This window comes from Bison bison, unplaced genomic scaffold (assembly GCF_000754665.1).
Source record: "Bison bison bison isolate TAMUID 2011002044 unplaced genomic scaffold, Bison_UMD1.0 scf7180017864141, whole genome shotgun sequence".
Lineage (NCBI taxonomy): Eukaryota > Metazoa > Chordata > Mammalia > Artiodactyla > Bovidae > Bison > Bison bison.
In genome coordinates, this window is record NW_011494713.1 from 4,691,199 (window position 1) to 4,715,729 (window position 24,531).

At 47.9% G+C, this 24,531-nt stretch overlaps 2 protein-coding genes across 3 annotated transcripts in view; one reads left to right on the top strand and one right to left on the bottom strand.

Moving 5' to 3' along the window:
• Positions 1-12,720, top strand: part of BAG1 (BCL2-associated athanogene) — a 13,077-nt gene extending 357 nt beyond the window's left edge. Inside the window, exons 2-8 of one of the 2 annotated variants that reach the window (XM_010840127.1) lie at positions 149-413; positions 2,289-2,417; positions 3,906-3,988; positions 5,502-5,615; positions 8,320-8,427; positions 9,740-9,802; positions 10,330-12,574. In XM_010840127.1, coding sequence (XP_010838429.1) covers positions 287-413; positions 2,289-2,417; positions 3,906-3,988; positions 5,502-5,615; positions 8,320-8,427; positions 9,740-9,802; positions 10,330-10,419 — 714 coding nt within the window. In that variant the 5' untranslated portion in view covers positions 149-286 and the 3' untranslated portion in view covers positions 10,420-12,574. Of the gene's footprint in view, positions 1-6; positions 414-2,288; positions 2,418-3,905; positions 3,989-5,501; positions 5,616-8,319; positions 8,428-9,739; positions 9,803-10,329 lie in introns of those variants that run through there. The other variant, XM_010840128.1, reaches the window with a different exon arrangement.
• Positions 12,721-15,652: 2,932 nt separating this feature from the next.
• Positions 15,653-22,423, bottom strand: SPINK4 (serine peptidase inhibitor, Kazal type 4). Its single transcript, XM_010840131.1, has 4 exons — positions 22,337-22,423; positions 18,399-18,439; positions 17,353-17,465; positions 15,653-15,792 (listed from the first exon to the last, which is right to left on the bottom strand). Exons 1-4 carry the CDS (start codon positions 22,395-22,397, stop codon positions 15,747-15,749), a joined length of 261 nt encoding a protein of 86 aa, XP_010838433.1. The 5' UTR covers positions 22,398-22,423; the 3' UTR covers positions 15,653-15,746.
• Between the last annotated feature and the right edge of the window lie 2,108 nt (positions 22,424-24,531).

The following is a 24,531-nucleotide window of genomic DNA, read 5'->3' on the forward strand; positions in this document are numbered from 1 at the left end:
GACAAGCGCGGGTCTGGCGGAGCGCGGGGGCGCGCGAAGACCGCGAGGCGACCGGGAGCGGCTGGGTCCCCGGCGGCGCACGCCTCGGCCGGGCCGGGAGCCGCGCCAGTCGGTGCCCCCAGCCGAGCGCGGTCCGCCTCCCTCCCAGAAATCAGCCGTCCGGAGCGTGACCAGAGGGCATGCCGGATCCACCAGAGGCGCCGCCGCCTGCGCTCGCAGGCCGCGGGTGAAAAAGAAAGCACAGCCTCGCTCGGCCCGGAGCGAAGAGGTGTGCCGGAGCGAAGAGATGTCCCGGAGCGAAGAGGTGGCCCCGAGCGAAGAGGTGGTCCCGAGCGAAGAGGTGGCCCTGAGAGAAGAGGTGGCCCAGAGCGAGGAAATGGCGGCAGCCGGGCTCAGCGTGACCGTCACCCACAGTGAGCGCGGGCTGCCGGGTGGGCTCCGTGCTGGGCCACGAAAGTCCGGCGGGGTCTCTGGGTTTGGTCGCCTGCCCTCCCGAAGTGTGTGCCCTTGTATTTGGAGTCCAGAAGCGTGGGATCTTGTTTGTGTTCGTGGGACCGGCTTTTTCTTTTTTTTTACTGGTCTCCTGTCAGCACACCTTTCCACGTGGCAGGTGTATTTTGTCTCAGGCCATTTGTTAGGTCCTTGATGCTTCACGTCGTGGTTTGGTTGTATGTCTTAGGGTGTGCCTGCACAGTTGTGGGCCGTTGTGCCTGGCTTGTATTTGGCCATGTTGTCTATGACTGCTGTGTATCTGGACACCTACTTGTGTGCAGGAGTCAAAACTCATGTGTGCTGTTTGAGTGAGGCGTGGGTTCAAGTGTACACTGTGGGCACCCTTGGGGTCTGTCTACTGTTGGAGTTGACACAGAACTAGGCAAAGACTGTTCTCCAGGGAGCTGAGTCCATAAGGTTTCCTCAGGACCAACTAGGGGAGACCCCAGGGCCTCAATAATCTGGAGACCAGGATTCTGCAGGTTTGGGTGACCTTGGGATGTCTCCTTTCTAGGCAGCTGGTTTCTTCTATGCGAAATAGAGTTGATAACACCTGTCCCGCTGACTTCATGGCTGTTGAGTAGGCTTAAGGCTTGGCGTGATGCACTGGACACAGGCTATGCCCTTGCTGTCCACATATCCAGAAAAGAATTGGCACCTCTGCTCCAAAAAGAAATTTCTGCTGTTTGAGTTTTTTCACTCATTTGTTTATTTATTGGCCACACTGGGTCTTCTTTGCTTTGCTCGAGCTTTTTCTAGTTGCAGCGTGCAGGGGCTACTCTTCTTGAGATGTTGGGGCTTCTCACTGGGGTGGCTCTAGGCATGCGGGCCTCAGTAGTTGCAGCATACAGGCTCAGTAGTTGTGGCACATGGGCTTAGTTGCTCCACGGCATGTGGAATCATCCAGGACCAGGGATTGAACCTGTGTCCCCTGCCTTGCAGGCAGATTCTTATTCACAGCACCACGAGGGAAGTCCCTCATTTATTTTCTGGGCACCAACCATATGTGTCCAGGTGTGCCCAGTGGGAGAGACCTGGAAGAAAAGCAGTTGCTTGCCCATTATAGCAAAGGAGATAGAAACAGTTCCTCGCTCAGTACAACACAGAGGAGAGGACAGTCAGGCTAGAGGAGGCAGATGGCTTGTAAAGAAAAGCACAGAATTTGAAATAGATCTGAGGTTAAGTTCTGATTGTAGAGATGGGTCTCACTAGGCAAGTCTTGACTGATCTCACGTTTTGCTTATCTGTGAAATGGGGAATAATAGGTAATACCGGCTTCATGGGTACTTCATGGGGTTGTTCTGAGGATTAATTAAGATTATGCATAAAATAAGCCTGCTGCTGCTGCTGCTAAATCCTTTCAGTCATGTCTGACTCTGTGTGACCCCATAGACAGCAGCTCACCAGGCTCCTCTGTCCCTGAGAGTCTCCAGGCAAGAATACCGGAGTGGGTTGCCATTCCCTTCTCCAGTGCATACATGCTCTCTAAGTTGCTTCAGTTGTGTCCGACTCTGTGCGACCCTGTGGACAGCAGCCCACTAGGCTCCTCCGTCCACAAGATTCTCTAGGCAAGAATACTGGAGTGGGTTGCCATTTCCTTCTCCAAAATAAGTCTAGTCAGCCCCTTACACGTGTTAAATGCTTAAAATGTTAGCTGATATCACTGATATTGTTAGTTCCTGTAACAATTCCCAAGGAAACAAAAATCCTTGAGCAGGTCTTAAAGGCTGGGAAAATGAAGTGTCAGCCTCTGTTTATTGGTTTGTGTTTTCTTCAACACTTTTCTCTATCCCCAGGCAATGAAAAGCACGATCTTCAAGTTACCCCACAAGAAGGCAATAGTGAGCCAATTGTCCAAGACCTGGCCCAAGTTGTTGAAGAGGCTACAGGGGTTCCGCTGCCTTTTCAGAAACTCATATTTAAGGGTAAGGCTTTCTCTTCCAGCTCTGAGCCTATTTAAAACTATTTAACCTTTAAGAGTTGACTCATCTGAAAAGACTCTGATGCTGGGAGGGATTGGGGGCAGGAGGAGAAGGGGACGACAGAGGATGAGATGGCTGGATGGCATCATCGACTTGATGGACGTGATTTTGAATGAACTCCGGGAGATGGTGATGGACAGGGAGGCCTGGTGTGCTGCGATTCATGGGGTCGCAAAGAGTCGGACACGACTGAGTGACTGAACTGAACTGAAATGAACAGTAAGGTTAGGTTTTCAATCTAGGACAGTTCTTATTTGCTTGTTAATTCCGTCATTCCTTCAACAAATATTTGTTGAGTACCTACTATGTAGTGGACACTTGCAAACACAGGCACAGGTATTAGAGTTGAAGTCACATGAGGGTGGCAGAAACCTTACCATTTTTGATGAGGCACATGGGCAGTCTTCCCTGGCTAAGTTAGATCCTCTTCCCAGTGTATGTTCTTGTAGCACTCCCTCCACCTCTGCATAGCTTGTATTGAAACTACTATTAAATAATTGTTTCCATAGTCACCAAACATCTGTTTTCTCTGGTACAATACAGACTCCATGAGGACAGAGATACTTCTATGTTTTCAGGGCTTGGCCTAGTTCTGACACAGGGAAGGTACTGAACAGACTAAAGGACCTGGATGTAGCAGGCCCAGTGGAATATGGTGATTTCTGCCAGGACACACCTTCTCCCATCCCCATTCTCTGGTTTTCTCATTCCCATGGGAACCCATTATTTTGTATCTGATGAAGCTAAGTTCACCCCATTTGGTGCCAATCATAAAGAATTTAGTGATGGGAAGCATTTACTTTTACACTTCATATTGTAACTCCTTGTCTTTTCTTTTTAAAAACATTTCATTTTACAATTATAAAGGCAATAGAAATTCATGTTTCTAAATAGAGGAAAACACAAAAAAGAAAATGTTCTCCTGGATAAAACCCCTCATAACAATTCAGTATATTTCTGTCCAGCCTTTGTTTGTTTGTCCTGGCATCCTGAAGTGTGGGTTCTCATTTGTGGCTTTTTTTTTGTTTCTGTAGTGGATAAAACTAGGATCATTTCTTGTGATCTTCTTATAACACTTGGTCATCAACACATATTGTGGCGTTGAAGTTTCCTGAAAAATGAGCTTTAGTGCCTACAAAGTCTTCTGTTGTTATGATGTATAGTAATCAGTCCCCTATTCCTGAGTTTTTGACTTTCCAGTTTCTCACTGTTATGAATAATAATAATTGTGTAACAGTTATTTAGGCACATGTCCAGTTATTTGTTAGGATCAATATCTGAAGTGAAGTTATTGGGTCAAGAAACCTTCTAAAAATGTTATACCAACTCATCCTCTTCTCAATAGTGAACGCACTATTTCCTATACCCTTGCTGAAATCTATTTTCACTGTTGTACAAGTTACCTTTGACATAACTGTCTTCTTTTTTCAGGAAAATCTCTGAAGGAAATGGAGATGCCATTGTCAGCACTTGGAATACAAAATGGTTGCCGGGTTATGTTAATTGGGAAAAAGGTAGATTGCTTTTTCTATCAGAAATACCTCAGAGCCAAATGACTAAGGTGTTATACATGAGTGTCCATTTAGAAGGCCAAATTGGGGGCTCGGGTTTGGCACTGGTGAAGTAGGGCTTGCCACACAAATGTCGTTGCTATTTGTTTAGTGAAGTTACCAGTTTTATTGTTCTCATATCCTTCATCTTCTGTTCTTTAGGGTTTTCACCCTGGGAATTAGGAGTGGTTGTATTGCCTCAATTATGTGGGTTTTGTGCTGGTGGTGGGATTTCAGTCTGGATAAAATGGTGTCTGAAGCAGTCGCTACTCACTTGGAGAGGAATTTGCAAGAGACTGTCAAACCTGTAAATTTTAAAAATAAGTAACTCTACAAATTTCAGGAACCTCTCTTCCTTTAACCATTCTTTTTGCTAAAATCTCCCGTGAGGTTAAACACTCTGGCTGGAAAGAAAGGTTCAGACTAGAAGTGAGGGAGAAAAAGAGTCAGTTGGTGACAAAAAGGGTTGAGGACAGTAGACCCTGGGGCCAGCCATGCATTGTGACACAGTGGAGTTGTTGGTCAAATGAAGTTCCCTTACTTTAAGCTGGGTGTGGCTGATTTAAGAGTGGAAAGAGGGCAGAGGTTAGCAAGGTGGAGGTAAAGAAAGTCTAGTGCAGACTTGGAACTGCCAGGAGACTGGCACTCAGGATCTGGCCACCAAGGGAGATGGTGGGAACAATGGGAGACAGTGTAAAAGCAGAAAGCTGCTAGCTACCAATGAAGTTGAGAGAAGGGGAAATAGTCTAGATTTCTTGCTCAAGGGTCAGGAAGAACGGTGATGGAATAATGAGCACAACCCAAGGGTTGAGTTTGAAGAAACTTTAGGACCCTCAGCTGGAGTTGTCCTGGGGTGTGAGAAGCCAAATCACATTCAGGTCTCAGCTTTACCTCTTTGGGCTGTGTGACCTTAGGTTACTTTACAGTTACCTCAATTTCATCATTGGATTGTGGTAAGGCTTAAATAATAATACAGGTAGAGTGCTTAGGATGGTGCCTGGCATAGAGGGGATGCTCAGTGAAAGTATGCATCATTACATGGTCATACTGAATGAGAGAGCTCAGGAATTCCATTAAGGAAAGGATAAAATTCTACCTGTCTCACCTTTCTGGACTCCTCACATGCTAGGCGTTCACTATAATTAGTTAACACTCTGGGCTTCAGTCTGGAGTCAGTTGGTGGTCAGCCCCAGGCTAAGGTCAGATCTGGCTCATGGATCAGCTTTGTTCTCTGAACCCAAGCCGTCGGGCTATCTCACCAGAACTTGTACCTGGTACCTTCTCTCTGTCTTGTCTAGTGTCTTTGTAGATAGAAAACCTTAGTGTATAACCCTCCAGCTTGCTTTCCAAGAAGCAGCAAGTTTAAGATGATGTTTTCCTAGGGGAGTAGTTTGACCGCTTGTGGTCAGACTTTTTTATCTGACAGAAGCTACTATTTTTGGTGATTATTGACTTCCTTTTATTCTTAACATTTTAGAACAGTCCGGAGGAAGAAGCTGAACTAAAGAAGCTGAAAGATTTGGAGAAATCTGTGGAGAAGATAGCTGACCAGCTGGAAGAACTGAATAAAGACCTTGCTGGAATCCAGCAGGTAACTCTCCTGGTAGACTTGACTTTCTGCCTTCTCTAAGAATTCTCTAGAGACACAAATGTGTGGTTATGAGGGCAAACTTTGTTTTCAGCCCCCGCTGGGTTCAGACCCTGACTCTTCCCATTTTGTAACTGGGCAAGTTTGCCTTTGTCTCAAGTTCTGTAAAAAAGGGAGTGATGATGGTAACTCCCTCTTGGGCTGTTGTGAGGATTCAATTACATAGTTTAAGGTTGACACATTCTAAGTGCTTTGTAAGCCCATCATTATTATTTACAAACCCCAGCCAGCATCCATTTGTGTTCCTGTGAGAATACCTGTCATGCTAGGATCATGTGTTGTCTTAAATAGAATAAATAGTTTCTCTCAGTCTAGTCAGTTATAATGTATTTGGCAAGGCAAAGAACACTGATTCATAGAATGTCCCAGTTGAGCATGATATTGGCGAGGGGTCATCCTATTCAATTCCTTGTAGTACTAGAGGTGGAGGACCGAAACCAAATTAGAATTAGTTATGGCCTCAAACCACGTATTTATTTTTGATCTCTTCATTTTATAACATTAATGGATGTATGATTGTGTTTTAATTACTAAAGTACTGCATACTGATTGTACACAATTTTTAAGAAGATGTGTGGGCACCAATATGAAAAATAATAATTACCTTTAAGACCCCCAACTCAAAAGATAACCATTACTAAAACCTGGAATCTGTTTTTTTATCTTAAAAAATCGGTATAATGTTAGGCATACTTTGTAAATAGTTCTTTCTTTGGTTTAAGGAATTGAACACTTTCCCATGTCATTTAAAATGATCATACTTAGTATACCTGAAACTTACACAGTATTGTAAATCAACTATACTTCAATAAAGAAAAAATGTCCGGGGAGGGAGGAGGGAGGAGGGTTCAGGATGGGGAACACATGTATACCTGCGGTGGATTCATTTTGATATTTGGCAAAACTAATACAATTATGTAAAGTTTAAAAAAAAAAAAAAAGATCATCCTTTTCAAATCCGTGTAATATTGCATCACATGAGTGTATCATGGTTTACCTAACCAATTCTTTATTATTTATCACCTAATGTTATTTAACATTATGCATAATGCTTCTTTGAATGTCCTTGGGCTTAAATCTTTTTTGGCCATTTCTCATTTTTTGGTTGAGTAAATTCTTTCAGTTGGAATCGGTAGCTTATTTCATTACTTGTGAAATCTGCATCTGTAGCTTTTGACTTTGATAAAAACATCCTCAGAGATCCCTGCTATCCATCTGCTGTCACCAGCTAACTGATCATTAGGCCAAGTAACGTGAATAAACAGATAATTTAATAAAAACAATTAAGTAAGTGCTGCCGTTTGTTAGCAATATGTCTGTGTCAGGACTCGTATTAAAGGTCTTGTATTTCCCTTTATCCTCATGGTAACCCTCTGGGATGTGTGTGTCATGGTCTCTATTTTATTTTTTTTTTTTTTTTCTTTTTGCCTTTGTTTATTTAGCTGCTTGTTTATTTGGGTCTTAGTTGCCTATGCAGGATCCTCATTATATCATGTGGGGTCTATCACTGGGGCGCATGGACTCTCTAATTGGAGTGCAAAGGCTCAGTAGTTACAGCACATGGGCTTCGTTGCCCAGCGGCATGTGGGATCTTAGTTCCCTGACCAGGAATTGAATCCTCGTCCCCTGCATTGCAAGGCGGATTCTTTTATATATATATATACATTTTTATTTATTTACTTATTTTTGTCTGTGCTGGGTCTTCATTGCTGTGTGGGCTTTTCCCTTGTTGGGTGAGTGGAGGCGGCTCTCTGGTTGCAGTACTCGGGCTTCTCATTGCAATGGCTTCTCTTGTTGCAGAGCACAGACTCTAGGGAGCGCAGGCTTCAGTAGTGTGGCATGTGGGCTCAGTAGTTGTGGTTCCCGAGCTCTGGAACACAGTCTCAATAGTTGTGGCATGTGGGCTTCATTGCTCCGCGGCATGTGGGATCTTCTTGGACAGGATCAAACCAGTGTCTCCTGCATTGGCAGGTGGATTCTTTACCACTGAGCCAGTAGGGAAGCCCAAGGTGGATTCTTTTTTTTTTTTTTTTCCCTCCCCAAGGCAGATTCTTAACCATTGGACTGCCAGGGAAGTCTTCCATTGTATTATTTCATTTATTTAATTTGGCCAGCCTGCTCAGCATGTGGGATCTTATTCCCCAATGGGGAATGGAACCCGTGCCCCCTGCACAGAAGCACAGAATCTTAACTACTGGACTGCCAAGGAAATGCCTTGATCTCCATTTAAAAAATGAGGACAGCAAGGTACAGATAGGTTAAGGAACTTGCTTAAGCTCACCAGCCAGTACACAGCAGTCAGAATTGAAGCCCAGGCCTATCAAACTCTAAACCCTGTGCTTTTAATATCTGCCTCTTATGTGCAGGTATTCACTGGTGACTGAGGGCTTCAGCAGAGCCAGGCCTCTGGAAGCATTTGTGGCCTCAGTAGGCCACATGAGATAGAGGGACCTGCAGCCTATTACAGTGCTTGAGGAGGCCCAGGGCTGGCTTTTCTGTTTTTCCAGGAGGTGGAGTTGTGGGCCTGCGATTTGGCTCAGCCTATTGGGGAACGTGGACTCAGGGTGTGGCTGCTTCATCAGTGCCTGGCTTGGAGTTTTTGTCAGCCTCAAAGAAACACTTGGAATAATGCATCATTCCTCCACAGGGTTTTCTGGCCAAGGATTTGCAAGCTGAAGCTCTCTGCAAACTCGATAGGAGAGTAAAAGCTACAATTGAGCAGTTTATGAAGATCTTGGAGGAGATTGACACACTAGTAAGTAAATACTCAGCTGAGAAGGACTAGTTTCCTTTGATGGCTTTTCAGTCAGTTTCACTTTCTCAGTATCACACTCATTGCCTGAGGGTACTGGGCACCTATTGAGCAGTGTACCAGACACTGCTAGGTCTTTGGTGAATATGCAGAAAGATAAGACAGTTCCTGACTTCCCCTATCTCACCGACATGGGGCTTTTGTCATTTTTATATGTACTAGTGGCATCTAAGGGGGCTTCCCAGGTCGCGCAGAGGTAAAGAATCTGCCTGCCAATGCAGGAGACAAGTTTTCTATTCCTGGGTTGGGAAGATACCCTGGAATAGGAAATGCCAAGCCATGCCAGTATTCTTACCTGGAAAATCCCATGGACTGAGGAGCCTGGGGTTGCACACAGAGTCGGGCATGACTGAGCACACACATACAGTAGCATCTAATCCTCACAAAGCAGGGACCTAAGTGATACATGGTCTCATGGTCAGAGACATACAGGGTGTCACTTTCCTGACACTCTTGTATCTGACATTCCACTGGGCCCATTACCCGTACAGAAGGCAGTCAGACCCAGCTCTTGGGAGGCTGTTAGGAATCACTGATGCCATGTTCCCTTTGAGAGATAATATCTCTCCCCTGATACCTCATTCTTAGGGTGAACTATTCTGCTTGGGATTCTTGAGGGGAGGTGGTATGCTGCTGCTGCTGCTACTAAGTCACTTCAGTCGTGTCCGACTCCGTGTGATCCCACAGACGGCAACCACCAGGCTCCCCCGTCCCTGGGATTCTCCAGGCAACAACACTGGAGTGGGTTGCCATTTCCTTCTCCAATGCATGAAAGTGAAAAGTGAAAGGGAAGTCGCTCAGTCGTGTCCGACTCTTAGCGACCCCATGGACTGCAGCCTACCAGGCTCCTCCATCCATGGGATTTTCCAGGCAAAGTACTGGAGTGGGGTGCCATCGCCTTCCCCGGGGAGGTGGTATAGGGGGTGGTAAAGAAGGGCAGAAAGGCACTATGCTTTTCATGTCACAGTGAGCGCGTGGCCCAGCCAGGACACTATCCGTGCACAGAAAACGATGAAAGGACAAAGCCCATGCTATAGGTCTACGGTCCAGGCCTTGAGAGCTAAGGAGTGCTTATGGAGCTAGAGCCATGGAAGGGGATGTGTAGGTCAGAGATCCAGGGAAGTGACTCCTGAAAATGCCTGTCATCCACATTGGTGACCTGTGGCCAGCTTGGTGTGCTATGGGTGTTTCTGACGTGTTCCTATGTCATTTTCACTTACTCGGATTATTTATATGTCAACTTATTCTTCCATAGATTCTGCCAGAAAATTTCAAAGACAGTAGAATGAAAAGGAAGGGTTTGGTGAAAAGGATTCAGGTGAGTTGTGTGATAGGGCATCACAAAGTGTCATGCATCAGTGCATGTATCTCCTCAAAGTAGGGTAGAGTACATGTGTGGTGGGGGCTCTCTTCAGCTGTTACTTCTCAGTATGAACCCAGAACGCAAGAGCTCCTTTCATGTCCCTGTAATTGAATTTGGATTAAACTGATCGGGAAAGAAGTTTGCTGGGGAGCAGACAGGGCTGACACGTTATGCAGTTCTAGGAGGTGCCATTCCTGTGGACAGGGCCCCCATTCCTGTGGACAGGGCCCCCTGAAATCATGCCATTTCAGTGGCAGGGCTTCCTCTCCTCAGTGCTCTTTGGAGGTTGTTAACTGAGAGCACTGTCACTTCCCTCTCCTGAGTCTGGGGCCTGGACTATCTCCATCCCCACACACCCGTTTAGCCTGAGTCAGTCACCCAGGGGTTCCCTAGAGTGGCTTGGCAAAGAACCTCTTGTGGCTAAGGTTGGCATGGGTTGGCTGGCCTCCAGTGGCCCTCACTACTCTGCATTTATCTTTTAGGCCTTCCTAGCCGAGTGTGACACAGTGGAACAGAACATCTGCCAGGAGACAGAGCGACTGCAGTCCACAAACTTGGCCCTCGCTGACTGAGGTGAGGCGGAGAAGGCCGTGCTGCACTGAAGAACAGCCCCACCAGCCCTGCCATCTCTGGAACAGAAGTTACCTGCCTTCCCCAGGGCTGCTGGGGGCAATTGGCCCGTTGCCTTTTCCTTCTCTTACAACCCGCTCTCAATGAACAAGTGTCGTCCATACAATCTTTAGCCTCCTATCAGCTTCTCGTTCTGTCTCTGTGGATCTGTGCTGTCCAGCAGCCCACCTTGTCTGGAGAGTGCCCCCATGACCAAGTCTTCCCAGCTGCTTGGACCTTTGGGTGCTTTCTTTGGGCTGGTGAGAGCTCTTATGTATCCTGAGGTAGTTCTGAGTTTATTGGCCATTTTGGTCTTCAGATCCAAGAGGCCTTTTTGTTCTTATGATCCCATAAACCTGTCTGTGTAAACCAGAATCACCAGGAGCCCGTGTCTGGTGAGGAAAATCAGGAATGGGTCAAAACAGGTAGCCCGAGTGTCTCTCATGTGACCTCTGAAACAGCTGGCTGGTTGTGGGTTCATGACCCTGTCCTCAGCTCCCAATGACCCTGATCAGCCATAGCTCGTGAGATCTCTGGTTCATTCCTGGAGTGGGGCCTGTGGTTGATATATGGACTGCCTTGCTGCCAAGCAAATCTCTAGAAGGTTAGAACCCAGAGTTGACTAAGTCTCTGCTTGCAACCAGGTCAGAACCCTGGCTTACGAGGGGCAGTGAGGGGGCCAGAGTGAATTCAGCAGGCAGGTAGCGAGGGCAACCATAAACCTCTCAGGAGTTCCTTCAAAGGCATTGTTAGGAGCCATCCCCTTCTGAGATCTACATTTTCTTCAAGTTACTTTGAGGTTGTTTCTGTCTGTTTTGTGGTCCTTTCCCCCTTCATTTGTTATTTAAAAAATAAAGCAGTTTATATACACATCAGCAAGCAAAAGAGTGTTAAAACTTTTTTTTTTATTTGAACTTGCCATACAGCATGTGGGATCTTAGTTCCTGACCAGGGATCTAAGCCATGCTCCTGCATGGACTTGTAACCACTGGTCCACCAGGGAAATCCCAGAAGAGTGTTTAAACTTTTTTTTGTTGATGAAGTATGAGAAACAGAAGCCTTCTGAGGTTCTAGTCTAGAAGTTTAGAGGTGGTCTGTGTACTTCAGTGGCCTCTTAAATGGGTCAGCTGATGTTACCCCCATTTTTTTCACACAGTGCCCAGGGGAAAAACTCCTAAAGGCCACTCTGAGGCCAGTCTTAATCTGGCAGAGAGGGAGTTGGTGAAACCCTAGGAATTTAGGGCTGTGTGGGTGGGGCCTAGGACAAAGTGGTGGCAAGTGGACGAGGCTCAGGGGTTCCCATTGGCCCACCCCCAACTTTAACCAGAGTCATTCTGTATTTACCTGTTTATATGTAGTAGCTGTGTGGTCTTGGGCCACAGCAAGTTCCTATGTGCCAGATACCATTCTGAGTTCTTCAGGTGTGTTAGTCATTTAATCCTCACACAGTCCAGGAGGTAGACAGATACTCTGTTTTAGAGATGAACTTAGGTGATTTGCTCAGGATCATAGAGTAAGTGAAAAGCCAGGACACAAACTAGGTGGCTTGATTCCAAGCCAGTGTTCCTAATCTCTACTGATTTTTGTCCCAGCTAACATGGGGTTGCTCACACCTTCTCATTTTCTCTTCTTGTTCTATTTATCTCCTGTGTTGGTCTGTGTACTTCCTCTCTGGCCCTCTCCATTCTCCGTAGAGCAGCTGAGTGATCATGATCATGATCTCGTCATGTCAGTCCTGTGCCTAAAAATCTCAGTGACCCCCATTCTCTTAGGATAAAGGCCAGGGTCCTTGCCCTTTTCATCTTGCTCCACTCTCCTGTTTATTCTGTGCCATCAGCCATTCTGGGCCAGTTCAGGTCCTCAGGTGCTCTGAGCCCTCTCGCCCTGGGGTCTTCGCACGCGCTCTTCTTCTGCTTGGACATTTCCCCACCATCCTTCCCCTACCCCTGCCGCCATCCTAGGCGACTGCTGTTCATCCTTCAGAATGTAAATCTCTCTTCCATAGAGAAACCTCACCTACTGATGTTCCTGATAGTCAGTCTGAGAATGTCAAGCCCCCAGGTGATGTCCTCTCACAGCTTGTGACTATTTTTATGATAAACAGCATTTATCATGGTCTATGATGATTTATTTGTGGGATTATTTGATTAATATTTGCCTTTTAACGCTAGTTCTTTGGATTAAGGAACTTCTTTGCTTTGTTAACAGTGTATTTCAGGCACATTGTTAGGCTTATATTAGGTGCTCAATAAATATTTGGAGACTGAATGAATGTTGACCACACATATTAATAGTGAAATTTCCACTGCTGCACTCGCCCACTGAGGCTCCGTCAGCACAGGGATTTACAGCATCCAATAGCCCTTGTGTTCTTTGAGGATGAGCTGCCCAGCAGATGTGCAGGGTAGTGACATGGCCCGCTCACATAGAGCTGCACATCTGCAGGTCATCTCTGCCCAGGGAGAGTACTTGTCAGTTGCCCATTTCCGCAGGACATGATTAGTCCTGCTGTAGGGAAACAGATGGTGCTCTGTGATCCCACGGACATTGTTCAGCCTCACAGAGTTGGAAGGATTTTCCCATACATTGTTCCGTCAGTTATTTCTTCTTATCCTTTAAGGCACAGCTTAAAGGCTACTCCCTGTGAGAAGCCCTTTATCTGGTAGTCAGGACTCTTTTAGTTGAAAACTGTTGTTTAGTCACTCAGTCATGTCCAACTCTTTGTGACCCCATGGACTATACAGCCCATGGAATTCTCAAGGCCAGAATACTAGAGTGAGTAGTCTTTCCCTTCTCCAGCAGATCTTCCCAACTCAGGAATCGAACCAGGGTCTCCTGCATTGCAGGCGGGTTCTTTACCAACTGAGCTATCAGGGAATACTGAAGTGGATTGCCATTTCCTTCTCCAGGGGAACTTCCCAACCCAGGGATCGAACCTGGGTCTCTGGCATTGGCAGGTGGATTCTTGACTGAGCCCATAGGGAAGCCGTAGTGGAAAATACCAGAAACCTATTCCAAAGAGATTGTCGAAATAGAAAATTTGTTGGTAGGATGTTATCTCATGTAACTTTGGAAAATTCAAGGGCAGTTGGACTTCAGGAATACAAATGCTGCCTGAAATCCCTGTCTGTCTCTCTCTGCACGTCAGCATCATTCACTCAGTCCTGCTTTTCCCACAAAGTAGGAAACGTGGCTGCCAGCAGTCCCCACTTGGCATATTTTACAACTTCGCTACCAGAGAGGAACTGCCTCAGTTCCCTGATTTCTGACTTAAAAAATCTGGAGAAGAATCTTCTGGCCAGTGAGCAGTGGCCAGGGCAGCAGGGTCACATGCTGCAAACAGGCCTTTAGGAGTCCACACTTAGGTTGCAGGGTTGTTCCCAGAGACAGGCCCACAGTTTCCACACCTGTAAAGCGGGGAAGTTAGGTCTTTCTGTGTGGTGTCCTGGCACATTGCTTAACCTTTGTGATTCCTCATCCTGTGAGTGGAAACCTGAGGGAGGAGAGGGTCACTAGGGAGAAGCTTGGCTGAGATCCATCACCTGGGTGTAAGAGGGGCTTCCCACTTAGGGTAGAGACTTACATGTCATGTAGGGTAGAGACTTACAGTATCTACTGTCTTCCTACACTGAGGGAACTAATTTTCAGCTTAGCACATGGCCAACCAGAGAAAATAGTATTTCCCAGTCTTTTTTGCACTAGTATGGCCAAGAGGGTACATTTTACCCAGTGGGTTGTAGACAGTGTGTGCATCTTTTTCTTTTCTTAATAATCTTTTGGCTGCACCACTTGACACAAGGGATCTTGTTTTGCCAACCAGGGGTCAAACCTGCTCTGTCTGCTTTGGAAATGTGGAGTCTTAACCACTGGACCACCAGGGAAGTCCCCGGCATGCATTTTATGGGAAGCATTGTCAGAGGCATAGAGTGCCTTTCCCCACCTCTCCGGCCTGTGTGTAGACATGACTACTGGAATTGGAGCAGCTATTTGGACATTGGGGTGAAAAACTGATACGGATGGCAGAGTAACAGTATACAAGCAACATGAAATCAGCATACTACCTAGGTCTATGTGTGAGAGAAAACTTCTATCTGTTGAAACCACTGCTATTTTGGCTTTTTGGTCTGTCACAGCCAAACTTCATCCTATACCATCCCTATGCAGGTAGGAAACGAGTTGATGTTACCAGCAGTAGAAGGACCTTACAGATGGCCTCTTGGGGCCCCGGCCCCTGCAGACCTGTCAACAATTCCTGCCTAGGTTCCCGTTTTAGTGGTCCAGGGATTGATGGGTCCCATCTTCCCTGCCCCCACTCTCCTAGCAGTGTGGATTTTCCCACCGAACGTTTCCTGCTCTTGCTGCCTACCCTAGAGCAGGAATCAGGATCTGTGTGATGCTACTCCCGCCTGACCAAGCCCCTTTCGACCCTTCTTCCACCACCCCCACCTCTACCAGAGGCGGCTCCTATAAGTTTTGGCCAATAGAGTGGGGGTACCTGACATGTCCCACAGGCTGGGATCTCTGTCTATGGTGGATTCCTGAAAGCTGCGTGTCCCTGTGAGCTCTGTGTGCAGTGTGGCCAGTGTCAACACATTTAACAACCAGTCAGAGTGTGTGTTGACCAAGAGAGCAGAGCAGAGTCTGGAAGTCCTCTTGCTGCGGGTGGTCAGGGAGCAGGGGGACACTCCAGGGCTTGGGGAGCATCTGTTGTCATCAGTTATAGACCTAGATCAATACTGTAATAAGCAGTCAGATGTATGGTGAACACCACCTGAATGTCAGCCATGGCAGTGTTGACGTGTGTGTGGGTCTGTATGTATGTGTGTGAGTGAGATTCAGGGTGCTGGTATAGCCCAGGGAGAAAGCTGTGAGGCGTGTGGGAGCCTCTCAAAGGCTGAGGCTGGGCCTTGCAGTGGCAGAGAGTACAGACTTCAGTTAGGTTCTTGACCTAAGTGACAGGCCAGGTTGGGCTCACAGGAGCACTGTACACAGCCCTGACCCCCTCAAGAAGGCAGAAGATACCTGGGACTTCTAGGGGAACATGTGGTAAGGTTGAGGAGCATCAGAGTGATGGAGAGGACATCAGATTCAGAGTAGGGAAGACAGGGCCAAATTCCCCCATCCTCCAGAATCCGCCTTCCCCAAATCCCCAGAATTCTGCCTCCCCAGAATCCCCCAAAACACTGAGCCATTGGCTGGGTTGAGCTGAATCTTTATTTCATGTCTCATCCTGCACGCCCACCACGGTTCTCTAGCCAGAAGCTTCACGGCTTAAGAGGCTCTGGCCGGGTCAGCATTTCCCATCCTTCAGGATCTGGATGTCCTGTCTGTTTTTTCTAGGGTCACAGCAGACGAGAATGAGGTCAGCTCCTCAGGAAGTGTAACATACCCTTCAGGAACCCCAGCCCAGTCTGTCCCGACTCCCTGCTAAGCTCAGCCCACTCAGTGTACAGTGCGGGGGAGATCCCAGGACTCCCTGGGCATCTCCTTCTACTGTTTCTCACTTTGTATACCCTCCCCCTGGGAGGTTTCAGCTGCCTGGGCTTTCAACCACCTCTACATGCTGCTGGCTGCGTATCTGTCTGGCCTGGACCTCTGTCTTCAACTTCAGGCCTGTTTGTGCAATTGTTGACTGTGTATTGCCTCTGGGATGTCCCAGAGGCTCCACTGTCCACAAACATCATTGGCCCACAAGCCTGCTGCACACCTCCAGTCCCCCACCAACATGGCATCCCCAGCCCATAAGTTAGAAACCAGCATGTTGCTCTTGCTTCCTTCCTGCCCACCACCCACCCTGACCCCTCACATCCAATCTCACAGCTTGTGGATTCTACTCCCAATGGAAGCATGAATCTTTAATTATCATGATCTTTTTCTAAGTTAGGACAGTGTCCTTGCTGCTCTCCTGCCCATCTCTCTAGGGTGTTGCGATTGTCAGCAATTTCTCTTCTGTGATCTCGCTTAGTGCTGGACGGCACAAGATCTTATGAGTGAAGTGCGTTAGTCGCTCTGTTGTGTCTGACTCTTTGTGACCCCACGGACTGTAGCTGGCCAGGCTCCTCTGTCCATGGGGTTTTCCAGGCAAGAATACTGGAGTAGTTTGCTGTTGCCTTCTCCAATGAAAGAAGAAATGAAACCAAGTAGGAGATCTGATGTACCAAGGTCATGTTCTGGCCTTCTCACTCTAGACTCATCTCTTGTCTCTCCCCCATTCTCCTTTATACTTTATACTCTAGCATATCCAACTTCTTATTTTTCCTCAAATATAAACTTTCTTCTAGATCTTTCCAAACTCATTTTTCTACTTGGAATTACCTTTCCTTGTTTATTCTTTCTCCAACCTAGTTCCTACTTATCCCTCAGGGCCGAGCTGAGATGTCCCTTGTCCTAGGAAGTCTTCCCTGCCCTGGCCTGGTACCCACAGTACCCTGTGCACCTCCATCTGAGCCTTTAGCATTCTGTGCTGCAATGGGCTGACTGTCAGCTTGGCTTCTGCCTTAGACTGACCATCGCCCCCAGGAGCTGGTAATGCTGTCTAGCTTTTTATATCCTATTGTATCCCCAGTGCCTAGAGCAGAGCAAGTGTTCAATAAATAGTTGTTGGTTGGAGGAATAAATGAACAAGTAAGGTCACCTAGTCAGGGGGCAGAACAAGGAAAAGAACCCAGGGTTTCCGCCCTCACCCCCAATGCCCCGCTAGTGGGCTTTCTGCTTGGAACCACATGCCTTCTTTTGATTGTACTTGGACTCATTCTGTTATGAGCAAATGGAGGACTTGTCCCAGGCCAAGTATGAGTAAAGGAAGAGACAGGTCAAGTCCTGCTCCTTTCGTACTCGCATGCACCACAGATGGAGCCCACCCAAGATGGCCTGGGGGAATGCAGGGGTGGACTTACATCCGAGCCAAGCAGAGCTTGCATTCACTCTCATACGTGACCCCGTCAGTGCCACAGACAGGGTCGTATGTCTGGGGGCAGGCTGGAGACTCTGCCATGTGTTCACAGATGGGCTGTGGGAGAGAGAAAGGGGGACACTCTGGGATCCAAAGACAGGAGGTACCAAGGGGCTGTGCTTAGAACAGGGCTGAGGGGGTTCCAGGGAGGAGTCAGATTCAAGAAGGCCCGAGTGTGGGTCCAAAGAGCATGAAACCAAGCATGCAGGGCCCCATGGCACGTTTGCTTGTCTGTGTGTGTGTGCGTGTGTGTGTGTGCGCGCATACCTGGCCATGTGTGGCTATCACTGTGTGCATAAGGATGTACCTGTATCTGCTGTGTGTGTGTGTGTGTGCGTGTGTGTGTGCGTGCACACGTGCCTGGCCATGTGTGGCTATCACTGTGTGCATAAGGATGTACCTGTATCTGCTGAGCCCAAGTATGCGGGCTGCCAGGTAAATACCTGTATTCATGGGATCACACACTCTTCACAGGGTCTAACAAATTCTGGTCTTACTGAGGACCCAAGAAGAGAAACAGCCATCATTCCTAGGAGGCCTGCCTCCCTAGAGGCTCCTGAACTCACCCTGGCCTGCATGACTATCAGGCCCCTGGTATGAGGAGGCTGAAGCCCTAATTGAGGCTCTGTCTAAAAGGGTTTCAGGCCAGCCCTGAGGGTCAGGACTAGGATGGGGGCCTGGGGTAGGGGTGGGGAGTGAGGGGGGCAGTGCTGTGCAGCAGTGAAGGCCCCAGGCCCGAGAGACCTGCATTCTGCACTGATTAGCTGTGTAGATTTTGGCAAAGGGGCTGGGCCTGCTCAGCCTGGAAGAGCTAACCTAGGGAGCATGCAGCCTCAGGAGGCCGCCCTGGCCACTGTGGCACCATTGAAGGTGTCTGAGAAGGAGCGTAAAGAAGAAAATCCCTTGTCTCCCAGTATGGATGAGAGGGCTCCCCTTTGAGAAGGAAGGCCGGGACAGCAGCCCTGAGGCCAGAAAGAGCAGCTGCCTTACCATTCTCCAGAAAACCAACTTTTCTGCCGACACGGACACCTCTGAAAGGCAAAGAAGCAAGAATTAGGGGATGTTGGCTCTAGGCCCCAGGTACCAGAGTCTGAGGACACTTTCTTCAGGGACCTATCCCAGCCACCACCCAACCTGGAATTCCTCAGGGAAAGGTAGTGAGTGAGTCACAGACAGGGCTCCCAGAAAGCTCATATGACATTGTCAGAACTGGGACAGAAAGCCTAGAATTAGGGAGATTAAAGTCTAGTCTGTTTCTCATTAGTAAGATCCCACTGGGCTTGTCCAAGGACCATAAACCCTGAAGCCCGTGCACCCTAGAGCCTGCAAGCTGACGCTACCGAGCCCCGTGCCTAGAGCCTGTGCTCTGCAACAAGAAGCCTGCCCACCACAACAAAGAGTGGCCTCCCTAGAGAAAACCCACACACAGCAATGAAAACCCAGTACAGCCAAAAATAAATTAACCAAAGGAAAAATATTGAAAAGAAAAAGAAAATAATTCAGTTACTATGTACCAGACCTTGATAATACATGATCTTGACTACTGTTCAGAGCTTTCTCACTGCTGTGTAACAGGGAGGAGAGGAGGCAGAGGTCTGTGACCCGGATCCCACCACAGGACTGAGGCACACATTTCCTCAGCTGCCAGGAGCACAGGCTGCTCACAGTGAGTGCTTTCCCAGGAATTACCCTCGGAGAATGGAGCTGCCTTGCCCAAGGTGGCATTCCTGCCCAGGAACAACCCACATCCAATGTCAGGGTGATGTGGGTACAATGGTCTGAAGGCCTCATCTCAGAGCAGTGCTCCAGGGCCACCCAGCTCCTCTGCATGGCAGTCACTGTCCCTCTCCCCTCCCAGGTGTTTCCCCCGAGCACTCTCCAGCAAACTACACACAGGTCCCAGAGTCTGCTTCCCAAAACTCAGCCAATCTGTGAAAAAGGTTCATAGGTAAGGCAACACAGTTTGTTAAGGGCAGAGCTGGGATTTTCCCATGGCTCTGTCACTCCACACATGCAGTTGCGCCCCACAGCCCTTTGAGGTCTGGATGAACTGTTTACAGGACCTCAGCAAATTGTGATGTGACTGGTGAGTGTGATGGGTGGAGGAGGGAATGGAATGGAGCTGGATCTAAGGCCACAGGTGTAAGGAAAGGGTCTATAAAAACTGAAGAAGGGTAGGCTGCTTCCTGAAGTCTCTGAAGGGCTGTCCTGAAGCCCAAGGAGAGAGGAACTCTTCTTAACTTCACAAGGCAGAGCCCATCTGCATGAAGAGGCTGCAAAGAGGCAGGTGTGGATTCCAGAATGTTCTCTTAATGGGAGCTGTGCATTAACGAAAGAAGCTGTCTCCAGAAGTGGAGAGTTCTCCATCCCTGGAGGTGGGTGACCATCCCTTGGTTTAGGTTTTTCTGGAGATGCTATTACAAGAGATTTCCAAGGTGGAGAGGAAGAAGGGAACCAAGATTGACCACTGGTGCACAGTTTAAGCATCAACATGCAAATCCAGTCTTGTCATCACACTGCTCAAAACCCTCCAGGTCATAATTACCCAATCTGGAAATTGTCCAAATGTCCTCCAACAGGCGAGTGAATAAACCCTGACACACACATACAGTGTGACTCAACTCAACAGCAAAAACAAAGCAATAACTGATAACATGCAATAACATGGCTGAATCTCAAAAACTTGCTGAGCCAAAGAAGCCAGACACAAAAGACAGCATCCTGTATGGTTTCATCTGTGGGACATTCTAGAGGAGGCAAACTAATCTATGGTGGAAAAATATCAGAGCCAGGGTTGCCTCTGGGGTGGGAGTGGGGTGGGGCAGGGATGAACTGGCATGAGGGAAATTTCTGGAGTGATGGAAACGTTCTGTTTGTTGATAGGGGTCTGGGTTACACAGGTATACGCCTCATCAAAACTCATTGAATAGAATTCGCTGAGTGATAAGATGTGTGCATTTCATGGTACATAATTGTTGGTGGGGGAAAGCATTTATAAAAATGAATAAAGCCCTTCCAGGGCTCCGTGTCATGACCACTAAGACTCTTCATCTTATGTTGAGGGCATTGTGTGAGATGATCCCAAACTTCCCCTGGGCCACTTCCTCGTCCACCTCCTTGCTGTGCCCCTCTGCCTCTGCCCTTCCTCTCTGCTCACTCTTCCGGAACAGGCTCTCTCCACTTATGCTGGTCCCTCTGTGGTGTGAGTTTCGTTCTGGATGATGTGGGAAGTTGCATTTACCCCCAACTGCCCTTGACCTTGGCCCAAGTTTCCTTCCCCCTTCCTCATACAGTCCAGGCAGGAATCTGAAATGGGCAAAAGGACTCCCTTTAGGGAAGCTTCTTCAGTGTTCCCAACAAGAGAACTGCTCAGGGAATTGATGCCAGGCTGGGAGTAACCTGGCTGTGCTGGGCCAGAGTCTCCGGATCCATTCTCTATTGCTTCAGCCTCTAGTCTATGTCCCCAGCCAGGGAAATGGCCGTGAGACTGACTGTGAGGTCGGTGTCCCTGATGTCCTGCTCAGACCCACCCTGTAACATCATGATTTTGTCTGGGTATGTCCTAAGGAGTCTCCCTGCTTCTCCTTTGACTCTGTTCTCAACCTGTAGTGATCCTTTTAACATGTGACTCTGCTCATCACCCTTTAGTACCTCCCATTTCACTCACAGGAAGATCCAAGTTCTTACATTGACTTTCAAGGTTTTATCCATTATAGTTCACAGTTGCCTGTATCATCTCATCTCCTGTCTCTCTGCACCTTACCCCTCACTTCTTTTGAGTCCCACTGGCTTCCTTGCCATACTCCACATATTCCATGCATGCTTCTACCTCAGGGCCTTTGCACTGCCTGTTACCTCTGCCTGGAAACCACTTCTCTCAGATATACCCATGGCTCACTCCTCCACCTCCTTCAAATATTGCTCAGACATCAGCATCTCAGAGAGAAGTCCCCTGCATTACCATTGCAACCCCCTCTCAATCCCCATCACCCTGCCCAATATTTTTTTTCTTAGCCTTTATCACCATCTAAACACTGTTTAATATATATACACCTATCTTATTGATTGTTGATTCTCCTCATCCTACCCCATTAAACTTAATATCTATCAGGGCAGCTCTTTTTCTATTTTGCTTGCTGATAAGTTTTAAGGGCCCAGAACAAGGCCTGATACCCAGCAGAAGTGAGACTGCAGAGGTACCCAGCCTCTGAGCAGGCCCCACTCCAGCAGCATGTGTTCAGCCCAGAGCGAGGGCTCCCTTGTGCTCACATGACTGCCTCAGCCCCACAGCCACAGCCTATCAGAGCAGATGGGAGCCCAGAGGACCCGGCCAGGCTTCCTTCAGCAACCAGCACCCTGTAGCCAGTAGACTTGTCAATCTCCCTGGAGACAGGCTGTCTCCCTCTGCCTCCCCAATCTCTAGCCCAGTAGCTGCTCAGGGTCGCTTTGAAATAGAACAACCTCCTATGTCACAACTGGAGAAACAGAAGCCCCAAGAGGGGAGGTGTGTGTGTGTGTGTGTGTGTGTGTGTGCGTGTGCTTAGTTGCTCAGTTATGTCCAACTCTTTGCAATCTTATGGGCTGTAGCCCTCCAGGCTCCTCTGTCCATGGGATTCTCCTGGCAAGAATACTGGAGTGGGTTGCCATGCCCTCCTCCAGGAGATCTTCCCAATCCAGGGATGGAACCCAGGTTTCCCACATTGCAAGTGAATTCTTTACCATCTGAGCCATGAGGGGAGAGGACTTTTGCAATTCTAAGCCAGAGGTAGGATTGGAACTCGGGTTTCTTTTTTCCTAGCCCAGGGTGCAGAAAGAAGGTTTATGCAGAAAGCCAAGGTCTCACAGGGTGCCCCAGGGCCTGCCTCTGCCCTACTCCAAGCTCACCTACCAACACCAAGCCACAGAGAATCCAGGCTCTGTCTACTCACCCCTGTCCACAAGGAAGAGAACAGCCAAGGCCAGGGCAACTATCCACAGGCGGGCAGCCATGCTGATCCCGGGCTATGTGGCCTCAGGGAGCTGGGGCCTGGGCCAGGGATTGATGGGGGCCTGTATATAGTGCCGATCCCCACCCTTATCTTATCTGAAGCCAGGTGGAGAGCTGGAGGTGTCACCCAGAGGTAATATTTGCACCCTGGCATCAAGAAAGGGTTTGTTTTCTGCAGAGACGCTGAGCTCCAAGTGGCCTGGGGTGGGGGTTGCCCTGGGGATGGTGGATTTTGGAAGTGAGAAAAAGTTTGGACTTGCAAAGCTGACTCCAGTCTGAGGCAAGAGGGAGAGGAAAATTGAAATAGAGGAAAACAGAGAGAGACTAATTCAGAAATACTGAAAGAGAGAGATCAAAATGAAAACAAAAAGCTGCAACAAAGTGATCCAGTGGCTAAGACTCTGAGTGCCCAATGCAGTGGGCCTGGGTTCCATCCCTGGTCTTGGAATTAAGACCCCACATGCCACAGGGCAGCTAAGTCTATGTGTCACAACGAGAGAAGCGCTGCAGTGAAGACCCAGAACAGCCAAAAAAATAAATAAATTTCATTTGTTTAAAAAACAAAAAAAAGAGAATGAAAAATCCTCAGGACTTCCTTGGAGGTCCAGTGGCTAAATGTCTGCATTCCCAGTGCAGGGGGTCCAGGTTCAATCCCTGGTCAAGGAACTAGGTCCCACATGCCTAAACTAAAGATCCTGTATGTCCCAACGAAGACTGAAGATCCCGATGGCTGCAACTAAGACGTGTTGCAGCCAAATAAATAAGTTGTGAAAGTCGCTAAGTCGTGTGTGATTCTTTGTGACCCCATGGACTATACAGTTCATGGCATTCTCCAGGCCAGAATACTGGACTGTGTAGCCTTTCCTTTCTCCAGGAGATCCTCCCAACCCAGGGATTGAACCCACGTCTCCTGCATTGCAGGTGGATTCTTTACCAGCTGAGCCACAAGGGAAGCCCAAGAATACTGGAGTGGGTAGCCTATTCCTTCTCCAGCAGATCTTCCCGACACAGGGATCGAACCAAGATCTCCTTCATTGCAGGCGGATTCTTTACCAACTGAGCTATCAGGGAAGCTAAATAAATAAGTTAATTAATGAAGGGAAAAAAAAGCAGCAACTGGAAGTTAGTCAGAGGCAGAGAAAAGGGGCTGGAGTCAGGGGTTCCTTTGCCAGTACCAACGCCAACCAACTTTGTGAGCTCAGAAAGACACTTTCCTTAAACTGGTCCTCAGTTTACCCACCACAAAATGGGGATGATCAGTCTGGCTCTGTCTCCCTCCCCAGGCTGCTGAGAAGATGAGACTGGTGATAGCAGATGGGAAAACATTTTGTAGAGTATGAAATGAGGAATAAATGTAAATAGAAATTATTCTTTTTATTTATTTATTTTGCACCATAAAGAGGGCACAACTGACAGAGGGAAAAAGGCAAAATAAAACATAAGGAAGATGACCTCATGCTTTGCATGTATTCTACATACATTTACATTTAAATGGGTTAAATACAGATAAGATTCTATTAAAAAAAAATCAATATCTAAAAGTTCCCCATACTTTTCCCCTTTGGCCGTGTGACCCATGGAATGTTAGTTCCCCAACCTGGGATGGAACCCAGACCCCTGGCAGTGAAAGTGCAGAGTCCTAACCACTGGTGGTTGTTGTCCATGTTGCTAAGGCTTTTGTGACCCCGTGGACTGTAGCCTGCCAGCCTCCTCTGTCCATGGGATTTCCCAAGCAAGAATACCGGAGTGGGTTGGCATTTCCTTCCCCAGGGGATCTTCCCAGACCAGGAATCAAACCCAAGCCTTCTGCATTGGCAGGCAGATTCTTTACCACTGAGCCACCTGGGAAGCCTATTTCTAACCACTGGACCACTAGGGAATTCCCCTATAAGTTCTCCATATTTATATTGGGTTGGCCAAAACATTCGTTCCAGTTTTCTCTTAAGCTGGCTTTCATTCACTTCATTGCTAATCGCTCAGTCATGTCCAGCTCTCTGCGACCCATGCATGGATTGTAACCTGCCAGGCTTTTCTGTCCATTGAATTCTCCAGGCAAGAATACTGGAGTGGGTTGCCATTTCCTTCTCCAAGAGATCTTCCCAACCCAGGGATTGAACCTGGGTCTCCTGCATCTGT